We start from the raw sequence: 21,794 nt of genomic DNA, 5'->3' as shown, positions 1-21,794 counted from the left end.
AGCTTCACCACCCTACGTCCTCTATCAGCTACACCTCCCTACGTCCATATGTGCGTCAAAGCCCTTTGTCTATTGGATTGGATGATACAACATCCAATGCGAAGTTGCTCTTCTAAAAGACACTCATGAACATCGACCGTTCTCATTGGTCGAGAGGATTCTCTGCGTTCTCGGACCTCGGTTGACGTGTTTGTCCATTCGGTACAGAAATGGTAAGACGTGGATCGTTTCCCCAGCTATAATCGTTCATATTTAATTAGTAAAGGTAGTCGGGTGCTGGCAAGTTTGAGAAGCAGGAACTGTGGTTGTTGAACAAATGTTTCTGGACTAGCTGAGCACGTAGATTTAAAGCAAGCTATTGGGGGTGGGGGTAAGCAACGAGGGTTGGGGGGGGGGGGGTGTGAGGTGGGGGTAAGCAGCGAGGGTTGTGGGGGGTAAGCAGCAAGGGATGTGGTGGTGGGGGGGGGGGGGGTAAGCGGTGAGGGGGGGGTAAGCAGTGAGGGGGGGTAAGCAGTGAGGGGGGGGTAAGCAGTGAGGAGGGGGGGTAAGCAGTGAGGGGGGGTAAGCAGTGAGGGGGGGTAAGCAGTGAGGGGGGGTAAGCAGTGAGGGGGGGTAAGTAGTGAGGGGGGGTAAGCAGTGAGGAGGGGGTAAGCAGTGAGGGGGGGTAAGCAGTGAGGGGGGTAAGCAGTGAGGGGGGGTAAGCAGTGAGGGTTGTGGGGGGGGGTAAGCAGTGAGGGGGGGGTAAGCAGTGAGGGGGGGTAAGCAGTGAGGGTTGTAGGGGGGGTAAGCAGTGAGGGTTGTGGGGGGGTGGGTAAGCAGCGAGGGTTGGGGGGGGGGTAAGCAGCGAGGGTTGGGGGGGGGGTAAGCAGTGAGGGTTGGGGGGGGGGTAAGCAGCGAGGGTTGTGGGGGGGGGTAAGCAGCGAGGGTTGTGGGGGGGGGGGGTAAGCAGTGAGGGTTGTGGGGGGGGAGGTGGGGGTAAGCAGCGAGGGTTGGGGGGGGGGGGGTAAGCAGCGAGGGTTGTGGGGGGGGGTAAGCAGCGAGGGTTGTGGGGGGGGGGTAAGCAGCGAGGGTTGTGGGGGGGGTAAGCAGCGAGGGTTGTGGGGGGGGTAAGCAGCGAGGGTTGTTCGGGGGGGGTAAGCAGCGAGGCTTGTGGGGGGGGTAAGCAGCGAGGGTTGTGGGGGGGGGGGTAAGCAGCGAGGGTTGTGGGGGGGGTAAGCAGCGAGGGTTGTGGGGGGGGGGTAAGCAGCAAGGGTTGTGGGGGGGGGGGGTAAGCAGCAAGGGTTGTGGGGGGGGGTGGGGGTAAGCAGCGACGGTTGTGGGGGTAAGCAGCGACGGTTGTGTAGGTAAGCAGCGCGGCGAGGGTTGTGGTGGGGGGGGGGGGCAAGCAGCGAGGGTTGTGGGGGTAAGCAGCGAGGGTTGTGGGGGGGGGGGGTAAGCAGCGAGGGTTGTGGGGGGGTGGGGGTAAGCAGCGAGGGTTGTGGGGGGGTGGGGGTAAGCAGCGAGGGTTGTGGGGGTGGGGGTAAGCAGCGGGGGGTGGGGTGGGGGTAAGCAGCGGGGGGTGGGGTGGGGGTAAGCAGCGAGGGCTGGGGGGGGGGGTAAGCAGCGAGGGTTGTGGGGGGGGGGGGTGGGGGTAAGCAGCGAGGGTTGTGGGGGGGGTGGGGGTAAGCAGCGAGGGTTGTGGGGGTGGGGGTAAGCAGCGAGGGTTGTGGGGGTAAGCAGCGAGGGTTGTGGGGGTAAGCAGCGAGGGTTGTGGGGGAAGGGGTAGGGATAAGCAGCGAGGGTTGTGGGGGAAGGGGTAGGGATAAGCAGCGAGGGTTGTGGGGGGTGGGGGTAAGCAGCGAGGGTTGTGGGGGGTGGGGGTAAGCAGCGAGGGTTGTGGGGGGTGGGGGTAAGCAGCGAGGGTTGTGGGGGGTGGGGGTAAGCAGCGAGGGTTGTGGGGGGTGGGGGTAAGCAGCGAGGGTTGTGGGGGGTGGGGTAAGCAGCGAGGGTTGTGGGGGGTGGGGGTAAGCAGCGAGGGTTGTGGGGGGTGGGGTTAAGCAGAGGGTTTTGGGGGTGGGGGTAAGCAGCGAGGGCTGGGGGGGGTAAGCAGCGAGGGTTGTGGGGGGGGTGGGGGTAAGCAGCGACGGTTGTGGGGGTGGGGGTAAGCAGCGACGGTTGTGGGGGTGGGGGTAAGCAGCGACGGTTGTGGGGGTAAGCAGTGAGGGTTGTGGGGGGGGGGTAAGCAGCGAGGGTTGTGGGGGTAAGCAGCGAGGGTTGTGGGGGTAAGCAGCGAGGGTTGTGGGGGAAGGGGTAGGGATAAGCAGCGAGGGTTGTGGGGGGGGGGGGGGTAAGCAGCGAGGGTTGTGGGGGGTGGGGGTAAGCAGCGAGGGTTGTCGGGGGTGGGGTTAAGCAGCGAGGGTTTTGGGTTTGGGGGTAAGCAGTGAGGGTTTAAATCTAGGGGTTTTGGCAGCAAGAGGTGGGGGTTTATGGGGAAGGGATGAAAGTTGCGGCGTTTGATAGTGAGGGTTTTGTGGTTGGGTGCCATGTTGTGCAAAGTTGTTTATCTGAGCCCCCCCCCCCTCTTTGGGGATAAATGGGTGCAGAAGTGAACCAGGTGTGTTGGTATGAATTAAATGGACTAAGGTGTTTCATGATCACCTTTGCCCCATATGACTGTCGGTGTTTTTTGTAAAGAGGTTACGATTACCCTTTACTGTGCTTTGCAGGAGTTGGAGTCCATGAGCAGGTACACGTGCCCCATTAACCCCGCAGTGTTTCCTCACCTCACTGTGGTGCTTCTGGCAATAGGAATCTTCTTCACCGCCTGGTTCTTCGTGTATCCTTCTGCTCCAAGGTTATGTGCAACTGGCAGATTCCCCCCTTTTAACCAAAAACAGGTCAATGTCCATCTCGATAGGTGATCGTCCCGACCTTCCTCTCCCAAAGGTGACCGTGCAAAATTAAATACTTGAACACAAACTCACGTGCGGTTCCTTCCCTCTCGGAGTTCAGGAGACTTTTCCATCTGAGCGATCCTTAACGTGTACCCCTCCCCAGGTACGAGGTCACATCGACCAAATACACTCGAGACATCTACAAGGAACTGCTAATCTCGATCGTGGCTTCCCTTTTCATGGGCTTTGGGGTTCTCTTCCTGTTACTTTGGGTTGGCATATACGTGTAGCCTGTAGTTCTACAGGTGTGAAAGGGGTACCTTGTGGAACCTGCAGGTTGCTTTTTCATATTTACTGTAATCGAATAATGGCCTGGGCAAAAAAAAAAAAATCTCAGGGGGGGCGGGGGGGGAGGGGGAAGGTTAAGCATTACGAGCCCCCCCTATAATTGGAGTTAATCTCACACCTGTAAATTTAAACGTGCTCGGACGATCGGGAAAAGTTTGCTTATCAACAAGTTCAGTGTCCGACATTAAATTTCCTCAATTGTGATTGTGTCGTGGATGACGGCGCGAAAGAAAAATGTAATCGCTGCATGACAATAAACATTCGGTGAATGGTCTCGTGACCGACTACGTTGCGACGCGGTTTTCATTTGAGATTGAGGATTACCTTGAGGAGACGACTCGTATTATAGTTTTAATAAACGTATTCTCACGATCTGTGTACAGTGCAATCGTAATACATTTCCTCGATGCAGTACGTACGGAATCGATGGCACTTTTGCATAGATAAAGGCAAAATGATCATTCAAGATAAAAAATGCAAAGGAAGTGCAACCGCCGAGAAATGTCCAACAATCAAACAAAGTCAAAAGCATAAATTGCACCCATAGGTTGTCTTGCGCTCGTCGTACGGTGGAATTATGGTTTGTAGAAAAATCCCAGACGTTGGGAAACCCAGACAAAAGTCCCAGACATCTTACCCCGCCATCAAAACGGGGCGGAAACGAACGATATCCGAGGCCACGACGACGAACTGCAAATTGCTTTGTTTCTTGTTTGAGCGAATGGCGGCCGAGTTACCTTGTACGCAACCAACAACTCATTCACGGACTTTGAATGGAACCTTCACGATTATTATTTTTACATTTCTGGCTCCAAGTGGTCCGGTTCTCAAAAACGACAATGGCCGCGTGGGAAATGGAATATTTCCCCCCTCCCGTCCCCCCACGCAATTCCTCACGGGTAGTAATGCGGTAATGCACAAATGAAAATGTTCATCACCAGCGCCGGTGTCACCAAGATGCCGTCGGAAGCGATCCGCTGCGATTGTCACGCGGGTTTTGGTGCGGTTGACGGTCGGGAGATCGTCCGAGACGGTTCGTCCGAGGCCATCTCGCTGTTCTCACGGATCCTTCCAGAACCCCAACTTGGCTCGAGACATTTCGTACCTCAGCTTCACAACTTCACAGAACATCTGTTCCACTAACACAGTTTTAATGAGGTTATGATGCACGATCCAAATGTCTCATCCAAACAAAAATAACTTCCAGCAAGCTGCTGCTCTGGTGGGTTGGTGGTAGAGTGGGCCCAAGTTGCTCGTCCTAACCCGACAATGCCGGGATGTACAAAGGTTACTCTATTATTATACAATTCCACAGAACAGTGATCAATTTGGAGTATGGGGAATACTGCACTGAGCGTTTCGATAAAATGTAATTTGCTACGCCAAGTGTCCCGTGATATGCCGGATGATGTGAAGGTTGATCGACGTGAAAACTACGCTTCGTAAACATTCCAATGATGTAGTGGATGGCCAAAAGAGAACCTCTTAAACTCACCATCTTGTTTCACGAGCCCGTTCTGTATGTAGCGGATGTAGGTGAAGAAGTTACAGACAGCAGTGATCTGAAACAATATGGGCATTTAGAATGAGCCAATAAGTTAATAATCATGGAGCAATGTGGATGTGCAGGATAATTAAATAATGATGACCACGTCACTCGGTAGAGCACAAACCTCCGCCAGGCTCAACAGTTTAAGTTTTCTATCCGACTGATAGGCCGAATCTGGATTCGCACCTGAACCAAAATCTAATCGCCTTGTTCTCGTCACCAAACCAACTCGTCTGCCTAGTTTTGTCGTAATTGGTCCACAACTTTTTGAAATCTCATGCTATACATTGTTGTTGGCCCCATCTCCCAATGGTCGATATAACCGACCTATCGGTGAGATACAAAAAAAGCATGCTGCTCAGCCTGGCGGAGGTATGTGCTCTACCCAGTGCCATTCTCGTTATTTTTGTGAGCGATCGTAGTGGTGGCGTGTGGCCTATACACTGCCCAAATAAAGGGATGAGCAATTTGTTTAATAAATAAAGCTTTTTGTATGTAATTTCAGTTTTAGCCCAAATTTTCAAGGCTGATTTGTGTGAAAACACAGAAGGTTGAAGAAGGTGTCATAAGCATTTGTCCGTCATAAGCATTTGGCATGTTTTTGCTTCATGTAAGTAATCTGGGTTGCAGCAGTCTATCGTCTATACACCGCCCGAATAAAGGGATGAGCAATTTTTGTAATAAATCAAGGTAAAAAAAAAAAAAGGAATTTTGGATTTAATAATAAAGCTTTCAATAATAATAATTTTAATAATTTTTTAAGAATTTTAATTTTAATAATTAACTTTTAATAATTTTTATAATAAAGAATAAATTTAATAATTTAATGTATACAACATTATATTATTTAATATTAATAATTTAATATTTATTAATATAATAATTTCATAACATTTTAATAATTTTAATTAACTTTTAATAATAAAAATAATAATTTCGGATTTAATAATAAAGCCCGAGTTTAAAGGCCAAATAGTGTGAAAATACAGAAGGGTCACCCACCATTTTGATGGGCTTTTCTGCTGGTAATAAAAAAGTGGCAATGTTCCTGGGCTCACCTAGTAGAACCAGGGAACTACTGGTAGGCATGGATGCCCCACAAAATATGTAACGGAAAATGAAGTAATTGCCTATTTTAGGGGGCAAACCCCTGATTTTTTTTTTTTTTTTTTTTTTTTTAAATGCCGTGAATACACTTGGTACATCACAGGTGATTAAGGTTGTGGCCTTCATTGAAATTGTGTGTGTAGTTTCTGAGAAGTTCCGAGTGTTTACATACAGTCTGACTGCCTCACTGCCTGACTGATGGATACCATGTGATGCTAATACCTCCTTTGAACAATTTTTGTTCCAGGTGAGCTAATAATAATAACAGCCATGTGGATGTGCAGAATGAAGACCAATACTAGCTATGGGGATGTGGAGGATAATTAAATAATAATAAAAAGCTGTGTGAATGTGGAGAATAATTAAATAATATTAGCCGTGCCACTATAATTATATAATAATTTGTATAAAAAGCCCGTCAAAAATGACAGGATGGAACAGTTTATTCGACGGTGCAGCCTTGTGAGCGTGCCAAAGTCTGAAGCCTCGGCCAAGTGTCAGGTATACTTGTATTTTATTTATTTATTTATTAGACATACGGATGTAAATGAACACTCAGTTTCTCTGCGTGCGTTGCACATCACGTGCAGTGAATTTCACCTCCCTACGTCTTGTATTTATTGTTGTCGTTTGAAAAAAAACACTTCTGTACACCGCCCTTGAGGCTTGGTTTGCAAGCCACAGTCTTCCAATGGAAGAGACATAATTACTCTTATGGAAAACGTTCTTCGAATTTGTTTTACCCTCAAAATTAGACCGTAGTGAACACACATACGAGTTAAAAGATTGGCCTTTAAAACCTACCTTTAGGAAGGGGGACAGACATCTGTACAAAAACACAAACTGACTGTTTTATATGGAAGATGACAATATGAGTGTGGATGTGAAGGAAAAATAATAATAATAATACAAACGTGACCAACTTCGGCGCACTCTCTTGACACGTACCCGGCCACGGCATGACGGCGAGATGTAGTAAGAACTACTCGACTCTCCGAGCTTGATACGATGCTTACACGCGCGAGACTGCCCAGTCAGTGCACACTTCCTGTTAGAACAACCAATGGTATAAAGATTAACATTGAACAAAAGATTGGAAGCATTTTAAACTATAAAGAGCAATCAGAGATTGCAGACCCTCGCCAGGACAAGTTTTCAGTGGTTTTTAAGGCTTTTGTGTTAAAACAAATTCCAGAGAGAGGCCAGAAGGAGGCCAGAAGCAAACAGGCAATGCAGATACGGTGAATGCTAAAGCATGAAACCAATAAATTCCACATTCCCGTAACACCCTCAGTCGCACGTCAGACATGGACAGCAAGTTCGTGAAGGACTTCCATGAAAAACGTACCCGTTCGCAAACAAACGGGTACGTTCACGTATAGAAACATCGATCGTGGGACCGTGGCGAATCTGCATATTATGGCGATGGCAAAATATCAGAAATTGAAGGGTTTTTTTATTTTAAACTATTCATATAAACATCCGTCGAATCATATCACACGCAAATCATCAAAATCTAAACAGCATCTTGAGAATTTCAATAAAAGCCACATCACTTCATATCGGTAAATATTATTCCATCGTGTTTCAAATAGTGATCGATACATTATGATCGTGATCGTGAATCGTGATCGATAATCGTGTTCACAATCGCTATGTCGTATGTGCTCCCGATACGTGTACCAAATTCCCGATACGTGTAACTGTACCAAATCAACATTTAAATTAGGGATATTATATTATATTAGGGATACAATATTAGGGATACCACTGCTCACATCCTTCTAACATTAATTAGGTGTATTTTAGTGTGGAAGAAATGATGTCAGAGACGTTTGGATTACGAATCTATTCTTTATTAAACCGCAACGGTAAAAGCTCTCAAACCTCCTGCCGGGAAACCCTGTAGACCCAAAAGCTTGAGCGACAGAACTTCTTGGGGAGGATTGTTGAGAAAGTAGATGGGAGGGTTGCCCAGCCGGTCTTTTCGGAGAGACTAAGAGTGTGAGATTAGTCAGGATTGAAAGACATGTTGCACTTGTTTGACCAGTCTGTGATTTTGTCCAGGTCTGCAAGAGAGTGAGGAGGCTGCAGACTGCCGATCTGAGGGATGAGGAATGGAGCGGCAGAGAGTGGAGTCATCAGCAAAGAGATAGAGAGGATTTTCCAGAGAGTCCGAGAGATCATTGATGAAGACCAGAAAAAGCACAGGGCCCAGAACACTACCTTGAGGAACTCCAGCCTGAACAGGAAGGGGAGATGAGAGAATTCCATTCAGGGCCACACGTTGACTGTGACAGGAGAGGAAGTCCGCAAGCCATGGTGAACGGGTCTTTCCCTCGCGGTCCCCGTGTGCTGTCTTTCCCTCGTGGTCCCCGTGTGCTGTCTTTCCCTCGCGGCCCCCGTGTGCTGTCTTTCCCTCGCGGTCCCCGTGTGCTGTCTTTCCCTCGCGGTCCCCGTGTGCTGTCTTTCCCTCGCGGTCCCCGTGTGCTGTCTTTCCCTCGCGGTCCCCGTGTGCTGTCTTTCCCTCGCGGTCCCCGTGTGCTGTCTTTCCCTCGCGGTCCCCGTGTGCTGTCTTTCCCTCGCGGTCCCCGTGTGCTGTCTTTCCCTCGTGGCCCCCGTGTGCTGTCTTTCCCTCGTGTGCTGTCTTTCCCTCGTGGTCTGTCTTTCCCTCGCGGTCCCCGTGTGCTGTCTTTCCCTCGCGGTCCCCGTGTGCTGTCTTTCCCTCGCGGTCCCCGTGTGCTGTCTTTCCCTCGCGGTCCCCGTGTGCTGTCTTTCCCTCGCGGTCCCCGTGTGCTGTCTTTCCCTCGCGGTCCCCGTGTGCTGTCTTTCCCTCGTGGCCCCCGTGTGCTGTCTTTCCCTCGTGGTCTGTCTTTCCCTCTTGGTCCCCGTGTGCTGTCTTTCCCTCGCGGTCCCCGTGTGCTGTCTTTCCCTCGTGGTCCCCCCGTGCTGTCTTTCCCTCGTGGTCCCCCCGTACTGTCTTTCCCTCGCGGTCCCCCTGTGCTGTCTTTCCCTCGCGGTTGTCAGCTCTTTCACGAGCCTCGATTCAGTATACAAAAAAAAGAAAAGAATTTGAGCCGATAGCTGTTACGGCCTTGGCAAGATCGATGGAGACAGCGATCTGTTAGCGATTGATGGAGACATGTTGCTTTCCCGGGTGCAGCCGTTTGTGCGTCGTCACAATGAGACCAATGGACATTATGCGAACGCGAATGTTAGGCGGAAGTCCAAACCTGAGAATGTTGGAGACCAAAGCTGAAATTGGGAAAACTAAATAGCCTATTTTACTCCCAGGGGTCCCAGGATTACCCACCCAAAATATCTTTGCGATCGGTTCAGCAGTTTTTACGGTACCTTCGAACAGACGGACGGACATTTGGTGAATTATCGTAAGATATTGCGGCCGAACCATGTGACCGATGACGTGAATTTTTTTTTTCTCCACCAATTTATCCCTTGATGACAAACACAACTCCACCACTCACTTGGGGCGAACAAATGAACCAGCAAACGCTCAAGAAATTTCATCTTGATCGGATGAAGTTTTGTACTTGTCGAATTATGACGTCATAATGGAGGCACCTATGACCATCATTAACATATTTTATTCCCCATGGAGAGTTCTTTACAATGAGCCATGTCTCAATTTTATTTCTATGCAGCGTTTTCGGAGATAGAGGTGCAAAGTTTTTCCGTTTTTTCCAAGATGGCGTCCATACCACGTGACATATGACGTCATAATTATAAAAAAATTATACAGATGAGGGTGCATCAATGGTAAAAAATTACCTGTCGATCGGAACAACGGTTGCAGATAAAATCATTTATTCTGTACGGACAAAAAACACAGACGAACAAGCAAACCGACTCAAATGCAATACCCTCTCCTCAGGCGAGGGTAACAATAATTGATAGTCATTACACCCAAGGGACGGCATAGAAGCATGTTAGCCAGAGCATTGTGATTTCGGATTGTGCGGATGTGCGTCCATCAGTCTTTTTTGTTACAATAGCTTGTGAACCTCCGAAGAGATCTTAACCAAGCTTGGCACAAGTATGGACTGCAATACAAAGATGAACTGATTACATTTTGGGTTCAACAGGCCAAAGTTCACATGCCCTTTGAAAATCATTCAACATACCATAGCTCGAGTTCGGAGCATTTGGGTATTGTTTTTGTTTTACTTATCTTCACTTTTCTCTCTCGCAATCTCTCATATTACCTTTAGTAATTCATTTGACCTTAAATTGAGATAAAGCGTAACAGTGGGTTGACATATAACGCAGGCGGACGCGTATCCATCGATGCATTCACATCAAATTATATTTTCCAGAGTACAGTATTGTTAAATTAAATATCAGAATAAAATGTGATGATAATAAAATTATGACCATCATACGAGGTATAATCGATGATTTGTACATTGGGCTTCCTTTGCCATTGTATAAACGAGCTGGCAAACGCACAACTCCACCACTCACTTGGGGCGAACAAACAAGCGAGCAAACACACAACTCCACCACTCACTTGGGCCAAACAAACGAGCTGACAAACGCTCAACTCCACCACTTACTTTGGGTGAACAAACGAGCTAGCAAACGCACAACTCCACCACTCACTTGGGGTGAACAAACAAGCGAGCAAACACACAACTCCACCACTCACTTGGGCCAAACAAACGAGCTGGCAAACGCTCAACTCCACCACTTACTTTGGGTGAACAAACGAGCTGGCAAACGCACAACTCCACCACTCACTTGGGGCGAACAAACAAGCGAGCAAACACACAACTCCACCACTCACTTGGGCCAAACAAACGAGCTGGCAAACGCTCAACTCCACCACTTACTTTGGGTGAACAAACGAGCTAGCAAACGCACAACTCCACCACTCACTTGGGGCGAACAAACAAGCGAGCAAACACACAACTCCACCACTCACTTGGGCCAAACAAACGAGCTGGCAAACGCTCAACTCCACCACTTACTTTGGGTGAACAAACGAGCTAGCAAACGCACAACTCCACCACTCACTTGGGGCGAACAAACAAGCGAGCAAACACACAACTCCACCACTCACTTGGGCCAAACAAACGAGCTGGCAAACGCTCAACTCCACCACTTACTTTGGGTGAACAAACGAGCTAGCAAACGCACAACTCCACCACTCACTTTGGGTGAACAAATGAACTAGCAAACACACAACACCACTCACTTGGGCCAAACAAAGGAGCTAGCAAATGCACAACTCCACCACTCACTTGGGGCAAACAAATGAACTAGCAAACACACAACACCACTCACTTGGGCCAAACAAAGGAGCTAGCAAACGCACAACTCCTCCACTCACTTGGGGCGAACAAATGAACTAGCAAACGCACAACTTCACCACTTTGGGTGAACAAACAAGCCAGCAAACACACAACTCCACTCACTTGGGCCAAACAAACGAGCCAGAAAACCCACAATTGATTCAACACCTCGCTTGGTGCCCTGTGAGGTAGAAGAAGCACATTCTACTCCACGACTCACTTGGGGCTTAAAAAACGAGTGGGCGAAGGCACACTCCACGACTCAGTTTGTGGCGTAATGCAATCGAGCAAACACACACAAATTCCACAAGGCTACGACTCACTTGGGGCCTCCACATTCAATGGCCGAGGCTTTAACGACAGGAAGAGACTGCGTACCGACAGGCTCGATACTCAGCGTATTGTCTTCCACTGCCTTTAGAACAGCACGGGCCAACTGGAACACAAGAGGCAGGATATTAGGCTTTCAGCATAATGGTCATTTCAGGATCACTCGGCTTTCAGGAAATAATCAAATCCAAATGAATAAATATTGTAAATAATGGGATAAAAAGCCACTCGAGAGAATCGTTTAGGGCACATCTAAAAATTGGCATAAGTGATCAGAGCAATGGCAAACTACACAGAATCGGTCGATTTGCCCTGTATTTCTGTGTTGTAGAAATTATGTACAATATCGTACTGACATTTGTGGCTTATTATACAAAGGATCTGGGTCCATTTGCCAATTTCTTACAACTCCAATCTACAATAATGGGATGATTTGGAATCACAAAAAGCTGTTCAAATGGACAAGAAAACGATTGTGGTTCAGGCCTTCATCATGGCTTTCTCTTCAGTGGATTCCTATCCTTTTCCACACTTAATCCTCAAAATCAAATACAACTTCTCGGAGCCGCTGATGCAGTTCCCAAATTGTGAGCTCGGTACTTAAATCATTCATTCCCAAAGATAATTCTTTCCTCATCTCCCCTTTCCTTTCTACTCCAACAATTCAAATGACGTTTGAAAATGTTTAATCTTCCTGCACTCTCATTTCCAAAAGTCCTTCTCCCAAATTGCTGTTTCTTCTTCTTCCCTTCATCTCCATTTCTTTCCTGCATCACTCGCAAACCACTACCCCATCTCCCATTACATTCATGCAGAGCTATCTTTCTTCGTGCCCTTAATAATCCTCCCGACCATGCCGGCATGCCAATGTTCGTCAATCTGCACTTAGAATTCACAAATCAAACCCATTCTCGAATGAGTGTGGGATTAGAGTGGTAAATCCCTTCACCTAAGTACATTACATGACCAAAAGTATGCGGACACCCCTTCTCATTAGTGAATTTGGTGGTTTCGGCCACATCCATTGCTGACAGGAATATATAATCAAGCACACATCCATGCAATCTCCATAGACAAACATTGGCAGTAGAATGGGCCGTACTGAAGAGCTCGGTGACTTTCAACGTGGCACCGTCATAGGATGCCACCTTTCCAACAAGTCTGTTCGTCAAATTTCTGCCCTGCTAGAGCTGCCCCGGTCAACTGTAAGAGCTGTTATTGTGAAGTGGAAACGTCTCGGAGCAACAACGGCTCAGCCACGAAGTGGTAGGCCACACAAACTCACAGAATGGGACCGCCAAGTGCTGAAGTGAGTAGCGAGTGAAAATCGTCTGTCCTCAGTTGCAACACTCACTACCGAGTTCCAAACTGCCTCTGGAAGTAACGTCAGCACAACAACTTCGTCGAGAGCTTCGTGAAATGGGTTTCCATGGCCGAGCAGCCGCACACAAGCCTAAATCGCCATGCGCAATGCCAGGCGTCGGCTGGAGTGGTGTAAAGCTCGCCACCATTGGACTCTGGAACAGTGGAAACGCATTCTCTGGAGTGATGAATCACGCTTCAGTATCCGGCAGTCCGATGGACGAATCTGGGTTTGGCGGATGCCAGGAGAACGCTACGTGCCCTAATGCATAGTACCAACTGTAAAGTTTGGTGGAGGAGGAATAATGGTCTGTGGCTGTTTTTCATGTTTCGGGCTAGTCCCCTTAGTTCCAGTGAAGGGAAATTTTAATGCTACAGCATACAATGACATTCTAGACAATTGTGTGCTTCCAACCTTGTGGCAACAGTTTGGGGAAGGCCCTTTCCTGTTTCAGCATGACAATGCCCCCATGCACAAAGCGATGTCCATACAGAAATGGTTTGTCGAGATCAGTGTGGAAGAACCTGACTGGCCTGCACAGAGCCCTGACGTCAACCCCATCGAACACTTTTGGGATGAATTGGAATGCCGGCTGCGAGCCAGGCCTAATCACCCAACATCAGTGCCTGACCTCAGGAATGCTCTTGTGGCTGAATGGAAGCACATCCCCACAGCAATGTTCCAACATCGAGTGGAAAGCCTTCCCCGAAGAGTGGAGGTTGTTCTAGCAACAAACGGGGGACCAACTCAGTATTAATGCCCATGATTTTGTAATGAGATGTTTGGGTGTCCACATACTTTTGGTCATGTAGTGTATCTTCCCCACACTATTTCCTTCATGCCGGGGTCTCTGTGTCCCTCAAACCTCTGCCCCATCACTCCATGTCCCAGATGACCCACCCCCTTTCTGCTTCCCCCACTCCCCACCCTTTGTGTTTTTCAAACACCTCCCATACACTGTTGCCCTCACATCCCTGCATCCTGCCAACAGCTGCTCCTCCCATGTTCCCATTACTATATGGACCACCAACATCTGAGGCCTCCACTCCAATGTGAGACGTTTCTCAATTTTTTTTTTTTTTGTATGCAGAATCTAGGCTCGTGAAAGAGCTAACATTTATCACAAAAAAAATAAAAATCAAACAGACAAACAAAATATATAAAAAGAGGGAGCGGTAGACAAGATGGGGAGAGAAGGGGAAGCACACAAACACAACATTTGACAGCAGGGACATCGGGAGATGTGTGGGAGGGAGAGGGCTTGGGGGGAGAGGGCTTGGGGGGAGGAGGCATGGGCAGGGGGAGGGGGTGGGAGAAGTATAAAACACAAGGACACCAAGGACTTCCAGGAAAGAAGTTGGTATTTCAAAAAAGTGGATTTGGGGTGAAATTAGCGGGGGTAGAAAAGATCAAGGTTTTAGATGGGGGAAGATAAGAGATGGTGGTGAACAACCGTTTTAAAGACCTGGAGGGAGGAGTGGGATTGAAGAGAGAGGCAGTTTGTTACAGAGGTGGGAGAAAAGGGGAATGAAGGAGTGAAGGTGAGCAGAGTCTTAATTTTGGCAGTTTAACCATTAGAGGGTTGCAGGCAGATCTTGTGCGACCTGTAGGAATATTTGGGGGACAGAGCCCAGAGAGAGCTGGGGGAGCAAGGCCGGAGAGGAGTCGGTAGAAGACGGAAAGACTACCAACCTGCCTGCGGTGAGTAAGTGAAAGGCCCTCGGAGATAGCTTCATCGCGGGAGACTCCAATGATTCTGAACGCTTTGGTTTCAACAGCGTGAAGACGAGCTAGGTGTGAGGCAGGAGCACCGGCCCAGAGGGGAGAGCAGTACTCCATTGAGCTGCGGATGAAAGCCTTGTATGTGGTGAGGAGCTCAGGTGTGCCAAGGAAGCACTCAGAAACTGCTAAACGGCACTGCCACTGCTAAACTGGACATTATCTGGAACAATCCTTCCTCCTACAGGATGTCCCTGATTCACTCATGTGTTGTCTCCTCTCTCCCTAAATCTTGTCTCCTCCATTCGACAAACCTGAACCCCGTCCCAATGGTGGAGTCACACTGTACATCAAGAACTGTATTTCTCACTCTACGTGCACTGCTCTTACACCTCCTAACCCCCAGGAGTACCTCTGGCTGTGACTTCCCCTCTGCTCCCATCTCTCGTTTGTTTGTTTGTTTGTTTGTTGTATCGTCCTCCAAACAACGACTACTCCATTTACATCTCTCTCACAGATACCATGGACCAACCTTAACCACCCATCCCAAACCTCTCTTCCTCATATGTGGTCATTTCAATTGTCACCATGCCAAGCCATGACACTTCAGCAAATGACTTCTGTGACTCCATGGGACTGACTCAGTCTGCAAACCTTCCGACCTGGATTTTTCTCGATGGCAAATTCTCCCTTCTGGACTTGGTAACGACCAACTTCTTTCCTGCCAATGGCTCCTGTTCTTCCTCTGCTCAAATTGGTTTGTCTGATCACGTACTTGAGAGTAATAAACATCTCTCCAACTATTCTCAGAGATGCGTCAGTGACAGCAAATCTGGCAAATTGGCAGGGAATGAAGGCAGCCGTCACACTTCAGGACTGGTCTCCTACATCTACCGCCCCTGATATTAACTCAGCCTGGGAATTTGTTCACAGAACCCTGCTCTCCTTTATGCTTCGATCCATCTCACCACAATGACAAAGGACGGACTATAACCGAAACAGGCCTGGACTGGGGGGGTCAGGGGCCCACGTGGCAGGTGTCGGCCCCTGACATGCGGTGTACATGCCTATTTACAAAGGGCCCCAATGCGCAGGCCTTTAAGAGCCAGCTGTACGTAATTGTGTGTGGTGCTGGCCTGGAAATGTCAAAACGAAGGTTACTGACCTTGAAATGAGATAGAAAATAATGTCTAATTAGTTATGAGGTTAGTTAGCTACACAATACCGAAAATTCGGATCGATTCCGACAACCTTTGAAAATTTGACCTTTGTGACCTTCAAAGGTCGAAGATTCTGAAATTTGTTGGAAAACTTGTATTTCATGATGTATGTGATAATATAAGATCATGTACGACATTTCACCCTATCAGGAAGCAAACAATGTAATGTTTTAAAATCGCTGCATCAAAGCGAATCTCTGCATCAAAAATCGACTTTTCTAAATTTCGTGACCTTGTGACCTTGACCTTGGGGCGAAAATGAAAAATCGAGCTCTGTGGGGCTAGACACATGACATTGGCCTAACCAAATACCGAAACCCCTGTCAGATTCCACCAAACCCCTCGGAGAAGATGTAGCTTGAACTTGATTACCCCCTAAAAAGACATCTTTTTCGGGCGTCGCCCCGCCCACAATGGGCGCAATACGCCCACTCTAGGCAGGACACAACGAGATCATGATATCAACCTCCCACCCAAGTTTCATCAAGATCGGATGATATCGTCGGGTAGTTATGCTGCGGACAGACAGACAAGACACCCATGACTAATATAGTGGTCACTCTGTTTGATAACTCGTGAACCAACTAAAGGACACAAAGCAACTCTCGATTCTGGGTTTGGAAAGAAAAATAAATAAATAAATAACATTCACACACCTTTACATACAGGCCATGGCCATTAGAAAGCAAAAATGTACCTCACTCTTAGGGAAGGATAAACAGGGTTCAACATCTTCACAATAAATGCGCTTGAGGAAGAAGCAGTTCTTGTCAAAGGTTGGGGAGTCCTTCCATACCTTGAACTCGATGAATAGCAATATATCCACCTGCGTTACAAATGTGAACAAGTCATCTTTATTTAATAGTTTAATAAAAAATACAACGGAATAAACTATCTGTGAAAAGCACACCACTTGGAGATCATTCATCAATGGAAGTGCTGCTATACTGCCGTGACCAGCCAAAGCACAGCACAGGTAAGTCGGTAAACTCACGTCATTGGTTTGTTGAGCTGCAGCAGGAAATGCTCCCAACTCCTTGTTGGAACGTGTTGAAGCGTCGGTAGTCTTTGCAGGCTCGGGAGACGGGACCGCAGGCACCGGCATGGCGCTGCTCGTGCTCTTGTTCCGGGTGTGTCCACGCCGAAACATCGCACCCTTGGCCTGGGCCTGCAGCTGTGGATGTAGAACTCTGTTTGGGGAGCTTGGTGTGGATGTCAAAACAAGTGCTTTGAGAGCAATCACTTCTGCCTGCAAGACATCAATCTGCAGAATGGAGGAGCAGGTACAAGTGTGTTACATTTTGGCTTCAGGTACCAGCAAGAACAAATTAGACACCCCAACGGCACTTGTAGATCGCAGTCTCATCTCGTGCATTTATTCTGAACAGAAATACCACAGTTAACTGAACACGCTATTATGGCCCACTGATATTATAGTCTATATACTCGCATCATATAAACTTATTATGCACCCTGTTATGTTGCATAGTTTCTTGGCATAAGTTATGAACGTCCTAAATTTAATTCTTCACTCACATTGGGTCATATATCAGATGTATAAAGTTTCAGGTTTTTCTGATGACTATTTCAATCAACCAATTATGGCTAGAATACTACTTTACTGATGGCGTCATAGTTATCACCCTATTTACCCCATGGGGATTTGATGACATTTGCAAAGTTTCAATTTGTTTTGTTGAGTGGTTTCAGATAAAATGATGTCCAATTATTTTTCCTTTAATCCAATATGGCTGCCACACCATGTGACCTATGACGTTGGAGTCGCCAAGCCGGGAGTTGAGAACAATAAAATAAAAGTGAAATTTATATAATCCTCTTGATAAAGCACTACCTGTTTATTGTGTACAGAAAAATGAGGGAGTTTGCACTACACCACACCTGTAAATACCCGTTACACAGAGCCAGGTTCACAGTGGCACCAAGCCCACACTCAGAAGGGTCCCAGAATGACCAAAATTGTTACTTGAAGAAACAAACTATTTGAAAGTTATATACATGAGTATTTCAAGCGAAACATAATGTCCATGTGTTGTTTCAGTTTATATTTTATTTATGCACTGCATTCATTTACTCCAAGTGACCCAGTGTGGCGGAAATGGCACGTGACCCGGTGCGGCGGAAACGGCACGCGACCCCGGTGCGGCGGAAATGGTGCGCGACCCAGGGCGGCGGAAACGGCACGCGACCCAGGGCGGCGGAAACGGCATGCGACCCAGGGCGGCGGAAACAGCACGCGACCCAGGGCGGTGGAAACGGCACGCGACCCCGGGCGGCGGGAACGGCACGCGACCCGGTGCGGCGGAAACGGCGCGTGACCTGGTGCGGCGGAAACGGCGCGCGACCCGGTGCGGCGGAAACGGCGCGCGACCCGGTGAGGTGGAAACGGCACGTGACCCGGTGCGGCGGAAACGGCGCGCGACCCGGTGCAGCAGAAACGGCGTGCGGCGGAAACAGCGCGTGACCCGGGGCCGCGGAAATGGCGCACGACCCAGGGCCGCGGAAACGGCGCGCGTCCCAGTGCGGTGGAAACAGCCCGCGTCCCAGTGCGGCCGAAACGGCCCGCGTCCCAGTGCGGCGGAGACGGCCCGCGTCCCTGTGCGGCGGAAACGGCGCGCGTCCCAGTGCGGCCGAAACGGCCCGCGTCCCAGTGCGGCGGAAACGGCCCGCGTCCCTGTGCGGCGGAAACGGCCCGCGTCCCTGTGCGGCGGAAACGGCCCGCGTCCCTGTGCGGCGGAAACGGCCGAATCGGAAAGGCTTGTTCAAAACTCCAGGCTCAATGGGAATGCATTACCGAGACTGCAAGGAAATAGAGTGATGAAGGAAGAGTAGTGTATATATGTTGCTTCTGGGACACTCTCATTTTCCCATTGACTTACATGTTAATTTTTCCCCTCCCTCATTGCCCCTAAACACCTCTATTTCTCTCACCCTGTTCTTTACGAACCTTCTAACCTTTTGACATGTTATCCTTATTCATTAGACCACTTAAACAATGGTCCTTCTGTGTGAACCTGTGATCCTTCTGACCTTATGGACCTTTTAACCTTTTACTCTTAATATCATCTGGTGAATCATCTTTGGCCCACTCAAACAACGACCCTACAAATATTTGTTTATGCGTGGGAAATAATTTAATTCTCTTGCCACTCTCTTCACCATCTAATATATTAACAAAAAATATGTTTGAGTTTGGTTCTTTATTAAGATATTTTAACTGAGCTAAGATAAAATGGTAAACCTCCCTCAATGTTCTTGTTTGAGCGCCTCCAGTGCCACATACCATTTTTAAATTAAAGTATATATTTTCCTGACAACCATCAAAGTTTTCCGTCCACTCAAAAATATTTCCATCTTTTTTACCCAATTCACCGGTATTTAAATTAATTCTCTTATTTGTTTTGTAAATTTTTTTACCAGTTGTCTTTTCAATTATACCTATTTGATATTTTTCACATTCGTTATGTTTACCATTTATATACCAAGGTTGATTACACCTCCACTCTTTAGTCTGGTTGGTACTTGGTTCTATCATTTATATAATAGTAAAAAGGCGGCGGTAGCCCGTTAAAATCCCTAACCCCCCTTTTTAACTTATCACTTATATACTTATATAACCATAAGGGAGACTATCAATTCCATTTTCTAAAATAAACCTCTTATCATCAAAAGCCCCCAATGCTTTCTTATTCACCTCTTCTGAATATAATTTATGTTTATAACTTCTTATTCCATTAATCTTTCTAAACTCTTCTTTCTTTGTTGTTAAACAGTTATAATAATCCTTAAAGTTTATTGTTTCTATAATGACATTTTTCTTTATGCCTTTTAACTTCTTATCAGTTTTTTCAACGTTATTCACAATGTATTTATAAGCATAAGCCTTAGACCTCAATCCCACAAATTCACTCATGACATTTCCTCCTAATTCATCCTTAAACTTTCCAATCACCTTTTTATTTTTAGAAGAGAACAACTCACTCTCTGGACTGTAATTACTAGTGTCATAGATATTAATGTCCTTTTTCATGTCTGAATTAACATCATCAGTATTAATTTGCAAAATAAAACTATCTGTATCCATATAAAGTAGATTAACATCATTTTGATATTTCTTCCTCAAGTTATTATAAAAGTAATCATACATTAATGACTTTGATAAATCAAGAATTGATGTTCCAATATAAATAGGTTTGTTCATTTCAATACTCTCTTTAATCAAATGGATCGCACAAAAGTTCTCAGTAAAGACCTCAGCTCTAGTAAAACTCGGTCTATTAATTAATTTTGATGCTTGTTTCCAAGATGTTGATAGTCTGATATTTTGTCTTTTTCTCACATTTTCCATGGTCTTACCAAAGACCGCATTATTCATCAATTTATAAAAGTCTTTCTCAAAATCTGTTTTTGACTCTGTTCTTCTTTGTGTATTAAAATCAATGTACCCCTTCAACCAATGACTTTGATTGAACTTTAGAACCCTATGGATCTTCTCTACTCTTAGACCTTTTGATAAATATTGTCGCAAATTTCTTTGGTGTTGAACATAATTTTTCTTGTTATATAATGTAGTAAGTAATTTTTCTGTTGATTCACCTATATTAAATGATTGTTGATAATCACTTAACCACTCCTTCTTTGGACTTTCCTTTTCACAAGCAAATGGGAGATCTTTGTGTAGGTTATGAAGTTCCTCTGGATATTTCAAATCGACCTCAAAATAATAACCAACCTTTGAATCATCCAATTCTTTTTGTGTAGAGATACATACATCTTGTAAAACCTTTTTGTAATCTTTTTCCTTTACCCATCTAAGTTTTCCATAAGGAAGAGCCTGAGACATTGCCCAGCCATACAGGTTGTTCGCATCATAATACATCAAGTAGGAGCTCTCTACCGATGGATCATAATTTGGAATGTACTTGTTATTTGCTTTAGCATATCTCTTTGAACAGACTTGTGAAATTCCTCCTCTCTTTGCCTTTTCAATAATCAAAAGCATATCAACATCGGTTATCAAATCCAAAGCTTGTTTTGTCATTTTTAACATCGCGCTCCAAGCCAATCCAGGAGCAGTGTAATAGTGAGCAGGATCCAATCCATATCCAGAATGACAGATTGTTCTGAAAGCCTCAAACACATCAGCCAACAAAAGCACATCAATTTTGAGATACAAATCGTGATACTCACCAAGATTCTTAATGTTATATTTTTTCCAAACATTTTGTGTGTGTACATAATCTTTATCAGATATATGACTATTATTTAATTTGTTATAGAAATTTTCTTTAAAAGGAAGTTGTGTTTCATTGAATCTCTCAAATGAGTCCATATAGTCATAGGGGTAAATTCCCTTTTGTGTTAGAAAATCTTTATCTAAAAAATACTCTGAAAGACATGGAAACTCTTTTAGATTTTGAACCAAGTTAGCCAATGGACTTGCCATGAATTTAAATGTATCAAGAAATCTGATATGAGTAATAGGAGATGTGTGAATTGTTTTTGTGAATGAAATGTATTTCTGATCCGTGTTTGGAATTGCTGAGATACTTCCAGAAGTCTTTGAGAGTTCCTTGATAAATAGATGTGTATCATAATGAGCGTTGTTATGAAGAAAGACAGGAATGAAAGAGGGGAGTTGATAATTAATATTACAACTTTGATGAGCCGGACCTCTATATTTACCAGTGAGATGACAATGGTCTCTAACCTTTAGACCTTTACCAATTTTCTCCTCACAAATATGACAGACATTGTTTTTTATAAATTCCCTTTTTTCTTTACTTGTTAAGGACATTGGTTTATTGGTTTCTCTCATTATCTTGGTTAATCGAACAGTCTTTTTCTAGTCGTTTCACAAACTCCTCTGGGGTATTTGAGCCTCTATACATCTCTAACTTGTTATATTTATCACCAACGGATGATTTGATATAATAACAAAAACCACAAGGAGTA

At 46.3% G+C, this 21,794-nt stretch overlaps 2 protein-coding genes across 6 annotated transcripts in view; one reads left to right on the top strand and one right to left on the bottom strand.

The window, feature by feature from the left end:
- Positions 1-76: 76 nt before the first annotated feature.
- On the top strand, positions 77-3,282 carry TMEM258 (transmembrane protein 258). Its single transcript, XM_068109606.2, has 3 exons — positions 77-212; positions 2,706-2,815; positions 3,037-3,282. The coding sequence occupies exons 1-3, from the start codon at positions 210-212 to the stop codon at positions 3,161-3,163; spliced, it is 240 nt and encodes a 79-aa protein (XP_067965707.1). The 5' UTR covers positions 77-209; the 3' UTR covers positions 3,164-3,282.
- A 277-nt stretch (positions 3,283-3,559) lies between these two features.
- The window catches only part of LOC137422929 (guanine nucleotide exchange factor for Rab-3A), a 45,771-nt gene continuing 27,536 nt past the window's right edge, over positions 3,560-21,794 (bottom strand). For 3 of the 5 annotated variants that reach the window (XM_078774915.1, XM_078774916.1, XM_078774917.1), the window contains exons 6-11: positions 16,816-17,085; positions 16,519-16,647; positions 11,513-11,625; positions 6,826-6,925; positions 4,717-4,783; positions 3,560-4,360 (exon numbers count right to left, since the gene is read on the bottom strand). In XM_078774915.1, coding sequence (XP_078631041.1) covers positions 4,281-4,360; positions 4,717-4,783; positions 6,826-6,925; positions 11,513-11,625; positions 16,519-16,647; positions 16,816-17,085 — 759 coding nt within the window. In that variant the 3' untranslated portion in view covers positions 3,560-4,280. The remainder of the gene's footprint in view (positions 4,361-4,716; positions 4,784-6,825; positions 6,926-11,512; positions 11,626-16,518; positions 16,648-16,815; positions 17,086-21,794) is intronic. The other 2 variants (XM_078774918.1, XM_078774919.1) reach the window with 1 other exon arrangement.

This window comes from Myxine glutinosa, chromosome 3 (genome assembly GCF_964187855.1).
Source record: "Myxine glutinosa chromosome 3, kmMyxGlut1.1, whole genome shotgun sequence".
NCBI classification, from domain to species: domain Eukaryota; kingdom Metazoa; phylum Chordata; class Myxini; order Myxiniformes; family Myxinidae; genus Myxine; species Myxine glutinosa.
This window is presented reverse-complemented; position numbering and strand designations above follow the sequence as displayed.